The following is a 14,032-nucleotide window of genomic DNA, read 5'->3' as shown; positions in this document are numbered from 1 at the left end:
CCTAAGCTTATCGTAATGTTGTTGCTAATTCTCGCCTCTCTCTTTCAGCTTGCTTCGCGTCTTTTCGTATCAAGCACCTCGCTGATGCCACCAATTCTCATGACTATTGACTGACCTTGCAACACCGTACCATAAATTTGCAAGAGATGCAACGAATGATAGATAAATAGTATTAGTTACCTTGGCTTGGCTCTACGTGGAATGAAGTAAGTAATCGGTCCTATCTCATCCATTTTACAAAATCAGCCATCAATGATCACTTATGCCTGTGTCTGTGCCTGTCTGTACCCCTCTCTACTCAATGTCCATCAGAACACGAATTAGGCAGCTCCACTTTGAACGATAGCGATCCCTCGTTACATGCGACAGTGTGGTGGTGTAAGCTTCATTCAGATGAACGGTATCTTACGTTCGTAGACCTTTCTTACTACTTGCTCAAGAATCTCACCAATCTTACACACCTACGTATCGTATCAGTTCATTCAACTAAGGTTTGAATAGCAAGTTCAAAATCTAAATTTCGAGTGAGCCAAAGACGATATGATGATGCCACAGCATGACGACTGATTATGCAACCATCCTCCCGTCAGCCCCCTAAAGGGCTAACCTTGTCCCCACGCCTTTTCATGTTCCCATGTTCCCTACATATCGCGTGGAAAGGTGGATATCACAAACTCTGCCGGAAGCAGCTATACTTCCCCTTGACTTCCACAGCTTTCAACATCCACCCCTACGTCCCACGGAGCATATCTGGTAGGATCCACACATATAAGCTAACCAGACTTTGCATGAAGAAGAAGCGCGAATGCGCGACCGTTTGTTCTAACCCGCTGGCCGTTGCTCACAACCACCAGGATGCACTGGGAACAAAATGAAACTACTACTCCGTAAAGACCCAGGAGATTCAACATCTTCCCACTAATTGCCCCCACCGGATTAATGAAAGAACTCTTCGAAAGTCTTCTATCTCGGAGCCCGGGTCCCTGCATACCTTCATCTAAAACACCTTGCACACCCATGCGTGGTTACTCACAGTACCAAAATTCTGTACCATGTTACTCTTTAATGCCCTGTAAATGCCCCGTCGGCAACGCTTCCTTGCCTTCCTCATGTGTTCTACCGAGGTTTCTAGAAGGAATGTAATATTTTCCATGACTCTTCTACCTTTTCCAATTGGATACCATACGAAATCTTACCCTACCTTAGATAATCCTGTATGATACCATGGGGAACAAGTTCATCTCATGCAACAATGTTCCCGAGCTGTTGGGCGACCTGCAATGCAGCAGCAATCTCCGTCAACCCGTACCGTTCAGACGGGATCTCCCTCCCCGTTTGGATCCAATCTATTTTCTTTGGTCACAAAACTTCTCGATTTCGATCTTTGGTTCAATGGGAAAGGAAATTCTGATACATTGATGCAAACAAGGAAAACAGGCAAACAGGGAAAATTATTATCAGTCTTGAAGATGATCAAAAATTTCTTTTCTATTGAATTACGATCTAATATGATATGTCAAGTCAGCTCCTCTATGAAAGTTTCTTTTAGGGTCTTAAATTTTTTCCTTTCGTAACTAGGATCCGAACCAGCATGGATTAAAGATATGGTGAGCCTGAGCCTCATCTGCATTCGTATCAGACTTATCAATATTGATAGGGATCGATATATTTGAAGTGGACATGGATATAGATCGCATGGTAATGTGCTCATAAATCCCCTAGTCTACGGCCAAGCGCACACTCCCCCGAGACTTTGGTAGCAGGTCTCATTATTCACGAATCCTTCCGAGACTTATCAGTGCAGTTGATGGATCGGGCTTCAAGGCAGGATACATGACTTACTTACGATCTCCTGTCTCTCCTTCCGTCGTCCACACGTGGGAATGACTAAGATTATCAGGAGGTTGAGAAATCTGGGAAGTCTGCGAAGTCTGGAACTTGGACTAAGTTTGAGACATACCATTTCCCCCTTTTTTTGGTTTATGCACTAACGCTTGCTTCTTCATTCTTCTAGATCATTTCATGGGTTGCTATTAAGTACCGTACCTAATCTACCCTGATCCTAGGTCGTAAGGCAAACCCCGGGAAAAGTGGCTTTTATATGTGGATTGCATGTGACTCTCACGTGATAAGTCACCGAAGGTAAAATACGATGATCTTCATTTTACAACCTCGAGGTTATGTGTCAAGGACACGGCAACACTATTTGGCCGACCACTACCTTGGCTCAGCCTTTACAATATTCCACCACTGATAGAAGATATTCCGGGGAATACTTCCGAACCTTGAATGCAATTGCAAAATCATGGACTCCAAAATTTGACTTCCATTCCCTCATGGCCAAAACTATATTTTTGTTGCACTAGTCCATGTCTCACACATTCGTCAAGATTATCTATTCTTGGAAATGTTATATATCTCTAGATAGTATTGATACAAGATAAACACATAAAAGTTCAGATGAACCCACGAACCCTCGCCCTAAGAGGAACGTGGTTATTCTCCGACTATCGTTTCATCCATAATTATGCGGAAAGACACCCGAGATACCAAAAATAGTGGCAAGTGCCGCTTCTGCGCTTGATGAAGCGCATTATAGCACGGTCATGGTCTATATAAAGACGACTATTTTGGTTCGAGGTCAAGCTTCGTCGTTCTAGGAGGACCGTTCAAAGGAGACAGACCTTTTGGGAACGGGGAATATATGCGGATCTGGGATTATGCTTGTTGAGAAATGACGTTTCTAAACTTTTTGCTTCCGTTGAATGGAAATCTGTGTTCGTTGTTCATGCTGAGTAGGTTTGCACAGAAGGTTCTGAGAGTTCTAGATTTGTGGTCTATTTCAGTATCGTAGCTCCAGATACGTCATTTGCTGTGTTGAGCCTCATACTGTAGATAGACTTTCTTCTACTATTAGATATCTTACAGATTGAATGGTGTTAACGGGAGTAGAATCTAGATTCTCTTTTCTCCATGACGATGCGTTGTTTTTAGATCATCTATCCACTGTAGCAGATATCGTCTTTGATTTTAACCCATTTGAATATCTCTTTGAACTTGGAGGTATTTCTAGTATGTCACTTGAAGCATCATTTTGCTTGTTTCCAGTATGATAGACCCCGAGTGAGGAAGATTATCTATTCAACACATCACGAGCTTTTCTATTTCTTCTTTCCACCACAAGTTCATATCACAGACATACTCGTGTCTCATACAATCATCAGTAAAGCTACCTATGCACCGGTTAGGAATACATATCTAAGTCTTCGCTTATTCTTAAACTGCATGATGATACGGAAAAAGGCGATTATCTCAATTGTTGGCCTTCTAACCTTCAACTCGGGTCCCCAGGTATCACCTGCAACCCGGCGCCATCGTTAATTATTCTTTCGAATTTACAAGTCCTTTGGTAGATTTATTGTGTTCACTTCTCATATTCTATATCATTGACAAGAAAGCCTCGTTAAGATATCAGCCCTAAATGCTCCTTCATCTTGATCCTATCTCCCTCTATAGAAAATACTCAATGAATAGCCAGCCACTCATCATAATTATGAAATATTATCTTGCTTTCTCTTCTTCTACTTGCTTGATAATGGATTTCTTAACTTTCCATGTTTTCTTTTAGTTTAGTATCTATCTTCGTCCTCAAAAATCCTCAGTAAGAAATCTAAACTAGATCATAGTCTCCCACCCTCTTCAATCATAAAATGATCTAATTCAATACCAATCTAATCCCTCCCCCTCTCCTCTCCTATAATATCCCCTGCACATATAAATACGCAACCATTAACATTATAACACCACACTATACAATACCATAACCAAACTAAAAAAAATTATTGCATATCTACTACTTCTCCGACACCGGCTACCTTTTTTTATATAGATAGAGTATAAGTATAGTATGCCCAGCCTAGTCCATCCCAGTATTATCCGATTTTTACCGGTCGGTCGGTCGGTCGGTTGGTCGGTGATGTCTAGGTAGGTAGGTAGTTTATGATTTATATTCTTTTAGATAGTATAGTATCTGTATTTGTATAGTATTTGTATAAGAAGTTGAGATTATTTCATTAGATTTTTGAGTTTTGGATTTTGGAGGATTCGTTGTGGTTGTAGGTAGGGGTTTTGTTTTTGAGTATTCTTTTATTTATGAAGAGTTTTGGTTTGGATTCAAGAATTTTTATTGAGGGGTTTAGATTTTGAATTTGAGGAGATAGTATAGATTTGGTATTTAGTATTTAGTATTAGATTAAATTAGATTAGTGTCACGATTCATTAATTCACGTGACCTCGAGGACCTTTTGGACCTTAGGGTCCCAAAGGTCCTCAAAAGATGATATAGGGTATATAAACATTCATTTAGTCTCGTAGTTAAGGAGCTTTGTGCTCAACTTAGTTATCAATTAGTTTACCTACATTCTACTTGATCTAGTAACGACTTCACTTCCAAGTGAAGACCAGTGATAAAGCCTTAACCCACAACTACCAACCAGACGAAACCTTAGACAGCCGCTGCCTCCAGTATAGTATCGTTACAATTAGATTTGTTTTAGTATTTATTATTTAATAGATAATTATAAAAAGAAAATATATTAAAAAATAATAATATTTTAAATATATATAAAAATCAACTTTAGATATATGTCACGATTCACCATTAGGATTGATGGTGTTACGATGGTAGCAAACTGATTAATTAGGAAAGCTTAGGCCTTGTGCAAACACGATCAGATTTCATCGAATTAATATGTGATCTTGGTCACCTGAAGATCGTATGCGCACGCACCATCAGAAATCACGTGATAAGGAGCCCTAGGAGCTTCGTGCTCAACTTAGTTATCAATTAGTTTACCTACATTCTACTTGATCTAGTAACGAATTCACTTTCAAGTGAATACCAGTGATAAAGCCTTAACCCATAACTACCAACCGACGAACCTTAGGCAGCCGCTGCCTTTAGTACAGTATCGTTACAATATATTTATATATTATACCCCCTCAAACCCTCATCCTCTCCCTCCCTCTTTTTACTCTAACAAAAAGGAAACTCATCAATCAATTAGTTAATTAAATAAACTTATACTACAATCAAATATCCTTCCTAGGAAATTCCTTTCTACTTATGTTCTTTACTCTCTACTTTTCCTCTACTCTCGTCCCTCATCCCCTTCAAATTCACCTCATCCCCCATCCCCCCCTCAACCACTTCCCTCATTTCCCCCCCGTCCCGGGAGTTTCGATTATTATTATCATTTTAGTTTCACATCAAGTCTCTTCCCTTCCCTCTCTCCCTCCCTCTATTTCTTTCTTCCCATTCTCCCCTCCTCCCCTCTTCTCCTCTTCTCCCCTCCCTCCACTCTAATCTCTCCTACACCACCCAGTCACACTCCCTAACTTATCCCCCTATCCCGGTCCTCTCAAACTCTACAAACTCACCAATAGATATCAATCTTATATTACACATCCTAAATCTTAACCTCCAATACCCAAACTCAATTTAGAATTTCAAATTCAAGGATTAGAATTCTCTCTCTTTATATTCTCCCTCTCTCCCCCTCTCTCCCCCTTTCTCCCTCTTTTCCTATATATACATAAACACATAACCTAAAAAGGTCAAATACTATAAGTATTTATTATATCATCTTATACTACCTATCGATCAGTCCATTCATCTATTCGTGCAGTCATTATTATCCTATCCTATATCTATTGATCGGTATTCTAACCCCTACTCCATACACATTTCATATACCTCCCCCCCTTTTCTTTTTTCTATCCATTCATCTATTTATCTATCCTATATACACATACCAAATCTCATAACACTACAATTACAATTATAGAACAATACTAGATATTCATCAATACCTTTCAAATAAAAGATCATATATTTATTCACCTATTTCTATTTCTATACCTATACCCATGCTTATACTTATTATACGTATACCTATACCCATTCCCATACCCATCCATTAAATTCCAAATTCCAAATTCCAAATTCCAATTCCACTCACATTTCAATCTCTCCACCTCCCCATCTCTCCATCTCCCCATTATCCATTCATCTACAAAGCCTCCTACAATCAATCACCCATTGCTCTAGACCCACCAATCACCCTCACCATCCTCACCATCCCCATCATAAATTCATATAAAACTTTAAATCTTTAAAACAATAATCATATAATCATATATATCTTCCAAATCTTCCAAAATCTCCCCCTTTTCCTAATATATCCCTCCATTCCCAACCTCACTCAACTAACCCCTTCATCTACTACAACTCTACAAATTGAACGAATTGAATGTACAAATGAAGCGACCAAAGAGAAGCGAAAAAGCTTTTTCGACTCGATGATCCCCAAAATTTAATAACAATGAATGTTCCTTTTCCATAGCCTTCTCTCACGATATAGAGATATCCCGGCCGTAATTTATCTCATAAATATAACTAAAGCAAAACAATCGAAAGCATTCCCCTATACATTAACGCCTTGCCCCAACTTTCTACTTGTGTATAACTTTGCGACACACTTCGCTAGAGAATGACAACACGTATAATTCATATACCATTATTCGAAAGAAATGAAAGATTAAATCATATAGCCCAACTTCCTCTTCTGGCTCGTACTCCCCATGCACTTGGTGATGCGGCACCATTCGACATTGATGGATGTTGACGAGCCCACTCTAAGATATATATTCGTAAAGCTTTCCATCTTGCACCATAGCCACCTTCACATCTCTCGCCATTAATAGATTTTCCAGTCTTCTCTTCTACATGGCCATCAACAGCCACCAATCCGATATGACCTTTAATATTCTGACTTTTGTCATCTACTCGCAGCTCATCTTCAGAAATTTTAGAAATCTTTGCAAGTTCTTCGTCGTATTGCCGAGCTAAAGATGGATATCCAAGGGAAAGGTAATTATAAACTTGCGTGACGAAGGTATCGTCAAATTCTTCCAACAACCTATCTTCAGCTTTGGACCTTGCAACTTCGGCTTTTAACCTATCGTCCAATCCACTTAGCATCTGAAGACCACCCTTGCTTTTTTCCGACGATTTGGCAGGAGCCTCTGGTACTGCGTTTGAAAATGCGGAAGAAAACGGATCGTCCATTTCAATTTGTGGGGTCGCAATCATCTGCGGTCTCTTGACAACATCCGGGGAGAGATATTGCTCACTTTCCTCGGCAACACAATAACCGCCCCATAATCCTCCACCATCTTCGACCCGATGCAGCTGTACGTCATGTCGTTGATCGGATTCAAATTTTGTCGCCTTGGGTGACGGACACATGCGAAATGTTAACTCACCACCAAGCATTGGAGGAGATGCCGCGTTGCGCATTCGAACTAATTCAGCTTCCTTCTGTTTGTCTTGAGGAGTACCGCTCGGCTGGGTTTTATCCGTCATTCCATTTGTCCAAAATGGATCGTGAAATGTTGGGGCTGTGGCTTCCTCAGCTACTCTCTTATTGGCCTCCTCTTCTCTCAACCGATTCAGATTATCTTGATGTTGCTGCATTTCTTTTGCTGCCCACCCAACCTCAGTAGAATTTTTTCGTAGCTCCTGAATATGTGCATCGTCCACTAACATGCCCACCCCTTCCACCGAATCTTCCTCCGAAGCTGTATCTATCTCTCTATCGTAGAAATGTTCCACAATTTCATATGCAGACTCGTTGGGAAATGCCGCCAATGCTTGTTCCATGAGTTGTTTCTCAGCAGCTTTGGCAGCTAGTGCCAGGAGATAACCCGAAAATCGCTCATCACAACTTTCTCGTGTTCGTGCCATTTGCATTCTTAGCATAGAATCTTCGGAAGATCCTAATGAACCAGATAATGATGGAGTAGACTCGCCATCATGCTCCTCCTCCGAATCCTCCTGTGAATTCTCATCTGACTCTATAGGGTCCAACTCTGGTTGATAAGAATTTGATCGCGTGGTCTGTCTAGTATTAAGGTGAGGTCGCATGGAGGGTTGTCGACGTGGAGAAAAAGGCGGAATTTGAGAGTGTATATCTGTAGATGACGAAACTGGAGTATTCTCGGGTGCTAAAGGGACTGGTATGGGTCGTACATATTTTCGTTTTCTGTCTACGTAAATGTGATTTGTACCCTAGGAAACATTAGACACTATCCATGGGAAGGAAAAGTCGCAGAACATACAGGCGTTATATCAGTCTTATCGATGGGTAAAGTAGCGGGGCCGGGAGTATTTGATCTCTTGAACCTCTGTGATGTTTCTATCAACTGGGGTGTGAATCTCCTTCGAGGAGCCGGTGAATCTGCAGTAGCGGGAGCTTGTGGTTTGGGCTCAGGTGTAACCTCTGGAGTTGGCGGAGGATTGGGTACCCTCGCTTTGCTTGACTTCTGTGTGGTTTCAACGGGTTGAGGCAGGAAACGTCTTTTTGGCGGGGCAGCAACCGCAAAGTCCTTGGTTGCAGTTGTATCCTCAACAACCTCTACATTTTCCTTCTTATTACTTCTTGTTGTTGTCTCGACAGGTTCAATGGCGAACTTTCTTACTTTCTTCACCGTCTCTTCAACCGGAGTTGGTGAGAATCGAGATCGTGGTGGGGGTGACGTAGCTGACATGTTGTTGGAGAGAGTCGAGAAGTAGGAAATGATGAATCCCTATTCTTGTGTTTAATTTGATGCATACCAAGAACAGAGTGAATGATTGAAAAGGTCGAGCTTGTGATTAAAAAGTTATAGAAATCGAGTGAATGCGGAATGTGGTGTATGTTGGGTTGGGTTGCGTTGTATTAGTAGATTTTTGCCCTGGTCTATTGTCCAGCTTGTGAAGAGCATTGCATGCTAAGTAGGATTTGGCTTGGATCGAGGTATAAGAATGGTAATTGTAGGAAGAATTTACTGACATAAGTCGGTCTAAATTGATATGATGATTGGGGATTGAGTGGAGAGAAAATGAATCCTTGGTTTGCCTCGTTCTAGAAGCGAAGAGATTGTGGGTTGGGTCGAGTCTCTGATTTTAGTGAAGTTGTGGAAAACCAGTGAAGATTGAATATTCGAGGTTGAAGTGGAGATGATGGCTGCAAACACGATAGATACGGAGGTACTTGGGAGGTAAACCCCCGCTATACAAGGGGGGGATGGAATTTTATGTAGGTATTATGTGCGTGGAAAAGTAGTGAAAGAAGACCACATGTCAACTCACTTCTTTCATATAATTTATCCAATTCCAATGAATTAATTCTGGTTATATATGAATATATTAATGAGTTGATTAGAATTATATATCAATATATCGATGAATTAAGAGGTAAAAAGGAAAAGATATAAACTGATAAGTTTGATATATGATTATGATAATTACTTAATAAATAATTAAATATCTACAAACACAGCACGAAAGCAACACTCACTCAAATTAAATAGGTGAATTCCCCACGAGGTTGAATTCGGCTATGCTACCTACCACCGGTGACCGTACCCAGGAATTCAACGTTAGCAACAAAACAAAGCAGGACAATCATCAAACACTCGAAAAAGAACATTTACCCACCGCAATAGGAATTCGAACGAAGAACAACTCCAGATCTTGCCAATCCAGCCATACCCAACATTGTCACACGTCAAACCTTAAACCCAAACATTACACATACATACATAGATACATACTCCGTACATACCTACCTAATACTTAATACTCTATCTAATACACACCATACATAAACCTCCCCGGCTGAAATATCCGGCATTCCCTTGTACAACCATCTATCTATCTACAAACCATCTAAACTCCATACATATAACCTCACATAACTAACACTCTGCAATCAACGATCCCAAAATCATTCACATATATACATACTCGTACAAACCCAATCACCTATCATCAATCAATCACACACCCATGGGTACCTAGGTAACAATAAACACTTCGGATTATCATCTTACGATCCTGTACGGAGTACATTACGGGTATTCATCCGAAATCCATCCCAAGATCTTCACATGAACACGCGACCATCAGGGCCATACATATTTATTACATATACATACTATTTAAGTAGGTACTGTACACCGCATATGTGCATGTGAAGTTCTGATCAACGTTTCTTCATCAAATGCAAGCCCTCTCTCCCACTAAAGCCTAGGCAATAACCTAATTTCCTCAAGGCATGTCTCACAAAGTCCTCTTTCGTTGCTTCACAAGTAGCTATTGCATATACAGGTACAATTCAAATGCAGTTCAAATGCAATTGACATATTATTATTATATTGAATGCAAACCTTTACCCTACTTCACATGCCTATCGTGTAAAGGGATGGCAGTGAATTAGTTCCGACGCCATTCCTCTCTACATTTGCTCCCTATTGTGTGATTTGGAAATAGATAAAATGAATGAATAAAGGAACGAATGAATGCAAAAATGGCACTGTACATGGCCAATATATCTGATACAACTACACAACCAATGTGTAGATTTGTGTCAGGGACTTGACAAGTCCCATCATACACAAATGAGTCGAGAGACTCGAACAGATCCATGGAAATAAGGAGACGAGGAAGAATTATGACCATTAACCCTCAAACGAGGTGATCAATTCGTCTTTCTCTGTCTTGGTAATCCTGCGGCTCTCCTCGTTTCAATATCTCCTTCAGCCAACCATCGACTAGCTTTGACCAATTGTACAACATTGATGATTTGTTTTCCAGCCATGACGGGGAAAGAGACACCAGCAATAACCCATGGCCAGGTAGAGTCCATCTTATTTGCGCGTGCAAGCTCCAATGCGCCAGCGCTATATGGGTTGGCGAAAAGAGATGCTGCGGATGGGTTGGAAGGGTTTCCAGGGATGAGGGTGGCTCCAGCTTCGCCATTGTTGGCGACTTGAAGAAGAGATGGTGAGAGAAGGGGGGAAGAGAAGGAAAGGAGGTAGAGGGCGATGAAGAAGACTTCATTAAGGGCACAGAAGAGGAAGAGGACAGTCTGTCATCCAATTGTTAGATTAATTGGCAAGCATTGTATGCATGGGTGTACGTACCTTGTTTGTGTAGTACAAGTTCAAGATCCAGCTTCTAGATTTATCGACTTGCTTGTGACTAGTATCTCCTCCTCCCATAACAAGGGTCGCATACATGTGAATGTAATGACTAGCCAAATCCAAAGAGATAAGTCCTTGGAAAAGAAGAGCCCATCGAGGCCACGCAGAAGAAAGGAAGACCAATAAGCAGGCTGTAGTACAACGATCTGTCACCATATCCAATACTGCGCCAAACTTTGTAGATTGTTCAAAGGCCCTGGCCGCATATCCATCGAGAGCATCGAGAAGACAGGAGATACTGTATAGGAGAGTACAGGTTCGTGGATGAAGGGGCATGTAGTAGAGGGATACTAATGCGAGAACGATTCGAAAATATCCTGGAAAATATTAGAATGCGCCAAGTATTTGCACATATATTTGACGAAGCTTACCGATAACATTTGGCCAGAAGAGGAATATGTTCTCTTTAGGATATTCCACCTCCTCGGATTTGTGTGCTGAACCATTACCATTCATGATGGCTTGTTCCCGAGCTGCTGGCGTTGGAGTCGATGGAGTAGAAGCGGCAGCTGTTTGCCGTCTTGTTTTCACACTAGACATTGTTTTCAATTTGTGAAAACCCTTTCGTCCCAATTATATTTACCGAATGGTGAGGTGATGTGGTCAGTGGATTGATTGTATGAATTCGACGCGAGAAATGGTTGATGTGGAAGTTCGAGGAGCTGTTTGGAGGTAAAATTTGTCAAGTGCTAATTTGGTAGAGCTTGGATGAGCGGGGCAAGGTTCTGCAATAGGATGTTATTTGAATAAAGTAGAAGCTTATTGAAATACTATGTAGGTATTTGAAAGGAAAATTAGCATGGAAGAGTAGAAAGTCCAGCAGCCAAATCCTTATCCCCGGTTGATGTATTTGATGCAAGCAAAAAAGGACAGGGCATCCAAAAATGTGTGTAGCAGGAATATCAAAATCAGCGACATGGATTAAGGTTACGACAGATTACGACGGATCATTAGAGCCCCCTACTCGAGTGTCATCGGAAGCGTCGGGACCGGTGGATTAAAACATCATAAGGCTTCAAGGGCTTTTCCTTTGAGCTGTTCAGGTTACTTTTCAACGAGGGGCTACGGCGACCGAAATTCTGAAAACATCTGATACTCGGTACTCAGGATTTCAACCTTTCATCTATCTGATATTACTGATTTTAAGGAATTCTTTTTGGATATTAAGCTTCAAATAGTTTCAACAGTCATCAGCCAACACTCAAAAAGCACATCTAGCTATATCACACATCTATCACTATCAAAATGTTAATCCAAGAAACTCACAAAGATGTTGCAACCAGAGCGGGGGGCAAAGACGGATCAATGAGTACAGCTTGAACATTCCCCTCCTGAACAAGAATCAAACTAACTAACTATCTCTAGGAATCTTTCTCTTCCACCCTACTATTCCAAACTACCCTCAAGCGTGTGTAGTGCTACTGTTCCAGTATCTAAGGTTCAAAACTGAAGCCTTTCTTTTATCACAGACGATTTCCTGGTGTTGTTCTTTTCAGTGAGATTTATCAAGGTTAGTGGGGGTTTGGTGGGGTTTATCAACATCCCCTATCAGTATTTCTTCATGTCATATTATTGGTCTCAATTTAATCTCTTGCATTTCCTTATCATGGAGATAGACGTTGGGCTGTAGTGACAACTCATCGTTTGGAGTCCCATGGGGCTTGCTCAATGGACATCTATCCCCCTTGTTTTCTACCTCTCTTATCTCGCAACCCCGCATCCTCACGTGCTATGTATGAATATATCCGCTGATACTCTTCATCATAGTCACTGGACCAGTTGCCAGATTCGCAAGACAAATCGCTGGTCAAGGCTATATTGTTGCAGCACCTTCATCGTATCATGAATTCACTGGTCCGGAGCCTTTAGCCTATGATGTTCCTGGAACTGATGCCGGCAATGAATACAAAATCACAAAGGTATGCTTCTTCAGCGTGAAATCTCCAGATCTAGACCACATTTTGGACGCCTATAGATTTTGAGCCAATGCCTTTCAAACCAATTTCTAATCATACACTCACAGACTCTCGAAGCCTACGATGAAGATTCTACCCTGACAATCGACTATCTCCTGTCACTCCCTACCTGCAATGGCCGCATTGGCAGCACAGGAATGTGTCTCGGTGGCCATCTAGCCTACCGCTGTGCCCTCGATTCCCGCGTTTCGGCAGCAGTAACATATTTCGCAACCGATCTCCACAGCGCCACTCTTGGTCTCGGTAAGAAAGACGACAGTTTAGCGCGTGCTTGCGAGATCAAGGGAGAACTTGCCATGATTCACGGATGCAAGGATAATCATGTACCTCCTGAGGGAAGAGACCTTATTAGAAAAACTTTGAGGGAGAAGGGTATTACATTTAGTTGGTATGAAGTTGCATGGGCACAGCGTAGGTTTTCCTTCACGAATACATTAATCAAAACCTACTAACATGAAAAAAATAGACGCATTTATCCGTGACGAACTATCAAAAGGTCGCTACGACCCGGCCATTTCTAAAACCTGTTTCGAGATTCTTTTGGAACTATTTGGACGAACCTTAAAGCTGGACCTAGGGCCACATGATGGCAAGGAACAGAAAATCGAGGATATCTGTTAAATTATTGGATATTCATCCTTAAATTTACACATTGAATTAAAAATATGAATTTTCGATTAACCAAATATACTTCCTCTTCAAAATATATTAAATCTACCATTTATCTATACATCCAACAGTAATGAATATCCATCGAACAACAACATCACATCATATAAATCACAAACTACACATATACATACACATATAAAAAGACGAATCAATCACCACATCACATCACAACACCTCCGAGTAAAAAGGAATGAAAAAGTCCATCAACGAGTAATAAATCTCTCTAGTTATTAAAAAATTCTGTAAACCACTTTCTAAGTATCTACTATATAAATCCATCCACCATTAGCACAGCC

General features: G+C 40.9%; 5 protein-coding genes across 5 annotated transcripts; 1 reads left to right on the top strand and 4 right to left on the bottom strand.

The window, feature by feature from the left end:
- Positions 1–176: 176 nt before the first annotated feature.
- On the bottom strand, positions 177–1,019 carry SS1G_05966 (predicted protein; the record flags this gene model as incomplete). The annotated part of the gene is made up of 3 exons (XM_001592994.1): positions 177–220; positions 410–461; positions 828–1,019. The coding sequence occupies 3 exons, from the start codon at positions 1,017–1,019 to the stop codon at positions 177–179; spliced, it is 288 nt and encodes a 95-aa protein (XP_001593044.1).
- A 223-nt stretch (positions 1,020–1,242) lies between these two features.
- Positions 1,243–2,006, bottom strand: SS1G_05965 (predicted protein; the record flags this gene model as incomplete). Its single annotated transcript, XM_001592993.1, has 3 exons — positions 1,243–1,346; positions 1,843–1,887; positions 1,961–2,006. The coding sequence occupies 3 exons, from the start codon at positions 2,004–2,006 to the stop codon at positions 1,243–1,245; spliced, it is 195 nt and encodes a 64-aa protein (XP_001593043.1).
- A 4,598-nt stretch (positions 2,007–6,604) lies between these two features.
- Positions 6,605–8,610, bottom strand: SS1G_05964 (hypothetical protein; the record flags this gene model as incomplete). Its single annotated transcript, XM_001592992.1, has 2 exons — positions 6,605–8,131; positions 8,182–8,610. The coding sequence occupies 2 exons, from the start codon at positions 8,608–8,610 to the stop codon at positions 6,605–6,607; spliced, it is 1,956 nt and encodes a 651-aa protein (XP_001593042.1).
- A 1,973-nt stretch (positions 8,611–10,583) lies between these two features.
- Positions 10,584–11,628, bottom strand: SS1G_05963 (hypothetical protein; the record flags this gene model as incomplete). Its single annotated transcript, XM_001592991.1, has 3 exons — positions 10,584–10,973; positions 11,029–11,405; positions 11,460–11,628. 3 exons carry the CDS (start codon positions 11,626–11,628, stop codon positions 10,584–10,586), a joined length of 936 nt encoding a protein of 311 aa, XP_001593041.1.
- A 705-nt stretch (positions 11,629–12,333) lies between these two features.
- On the top strand, positions 12,334–13,685 carry SS1G_05962 (hypothetical protein; the record flags this gene model as incomplete). Its single annotated transcript, XM_001592990.1, has 4 exons — positions 12,334–12,397; positions 12,856–13,007; positions 13,112–13,475; positions 13,531–13,685. 4 exons carry the CDS (start codon positions 12,334–12,336, stop codon positions 13,683–13,685), a joined length of 735 nt encoding a protein of 244 aa, XP_001593040.1.
- Positions 13,686–14,032: the final 347 nt, after the last annotated feature.

Source organism: Sclerotinia sclerotiorum, genomic scaffold, assembly GCF_000146945.2.
Source record: "Sclerotinia sclerotiorum 1980 UF-70 scaffold_7 genomic scaffold, whole genome shotgun sequence".
Classification (NCBI taxonomy): Eukaryota; Fungi; Ascomycota; class Leotiomycetes; order Helotiales; family Sclerotiniaceae; genus Sclerotinia; species Sclerotinia sclerotiorum.
The sequence above is the reverse complement of the archived record's forward strand: the minus strand, read 5'-3'. Positions and strand labels throughout refer to the sequence as shown.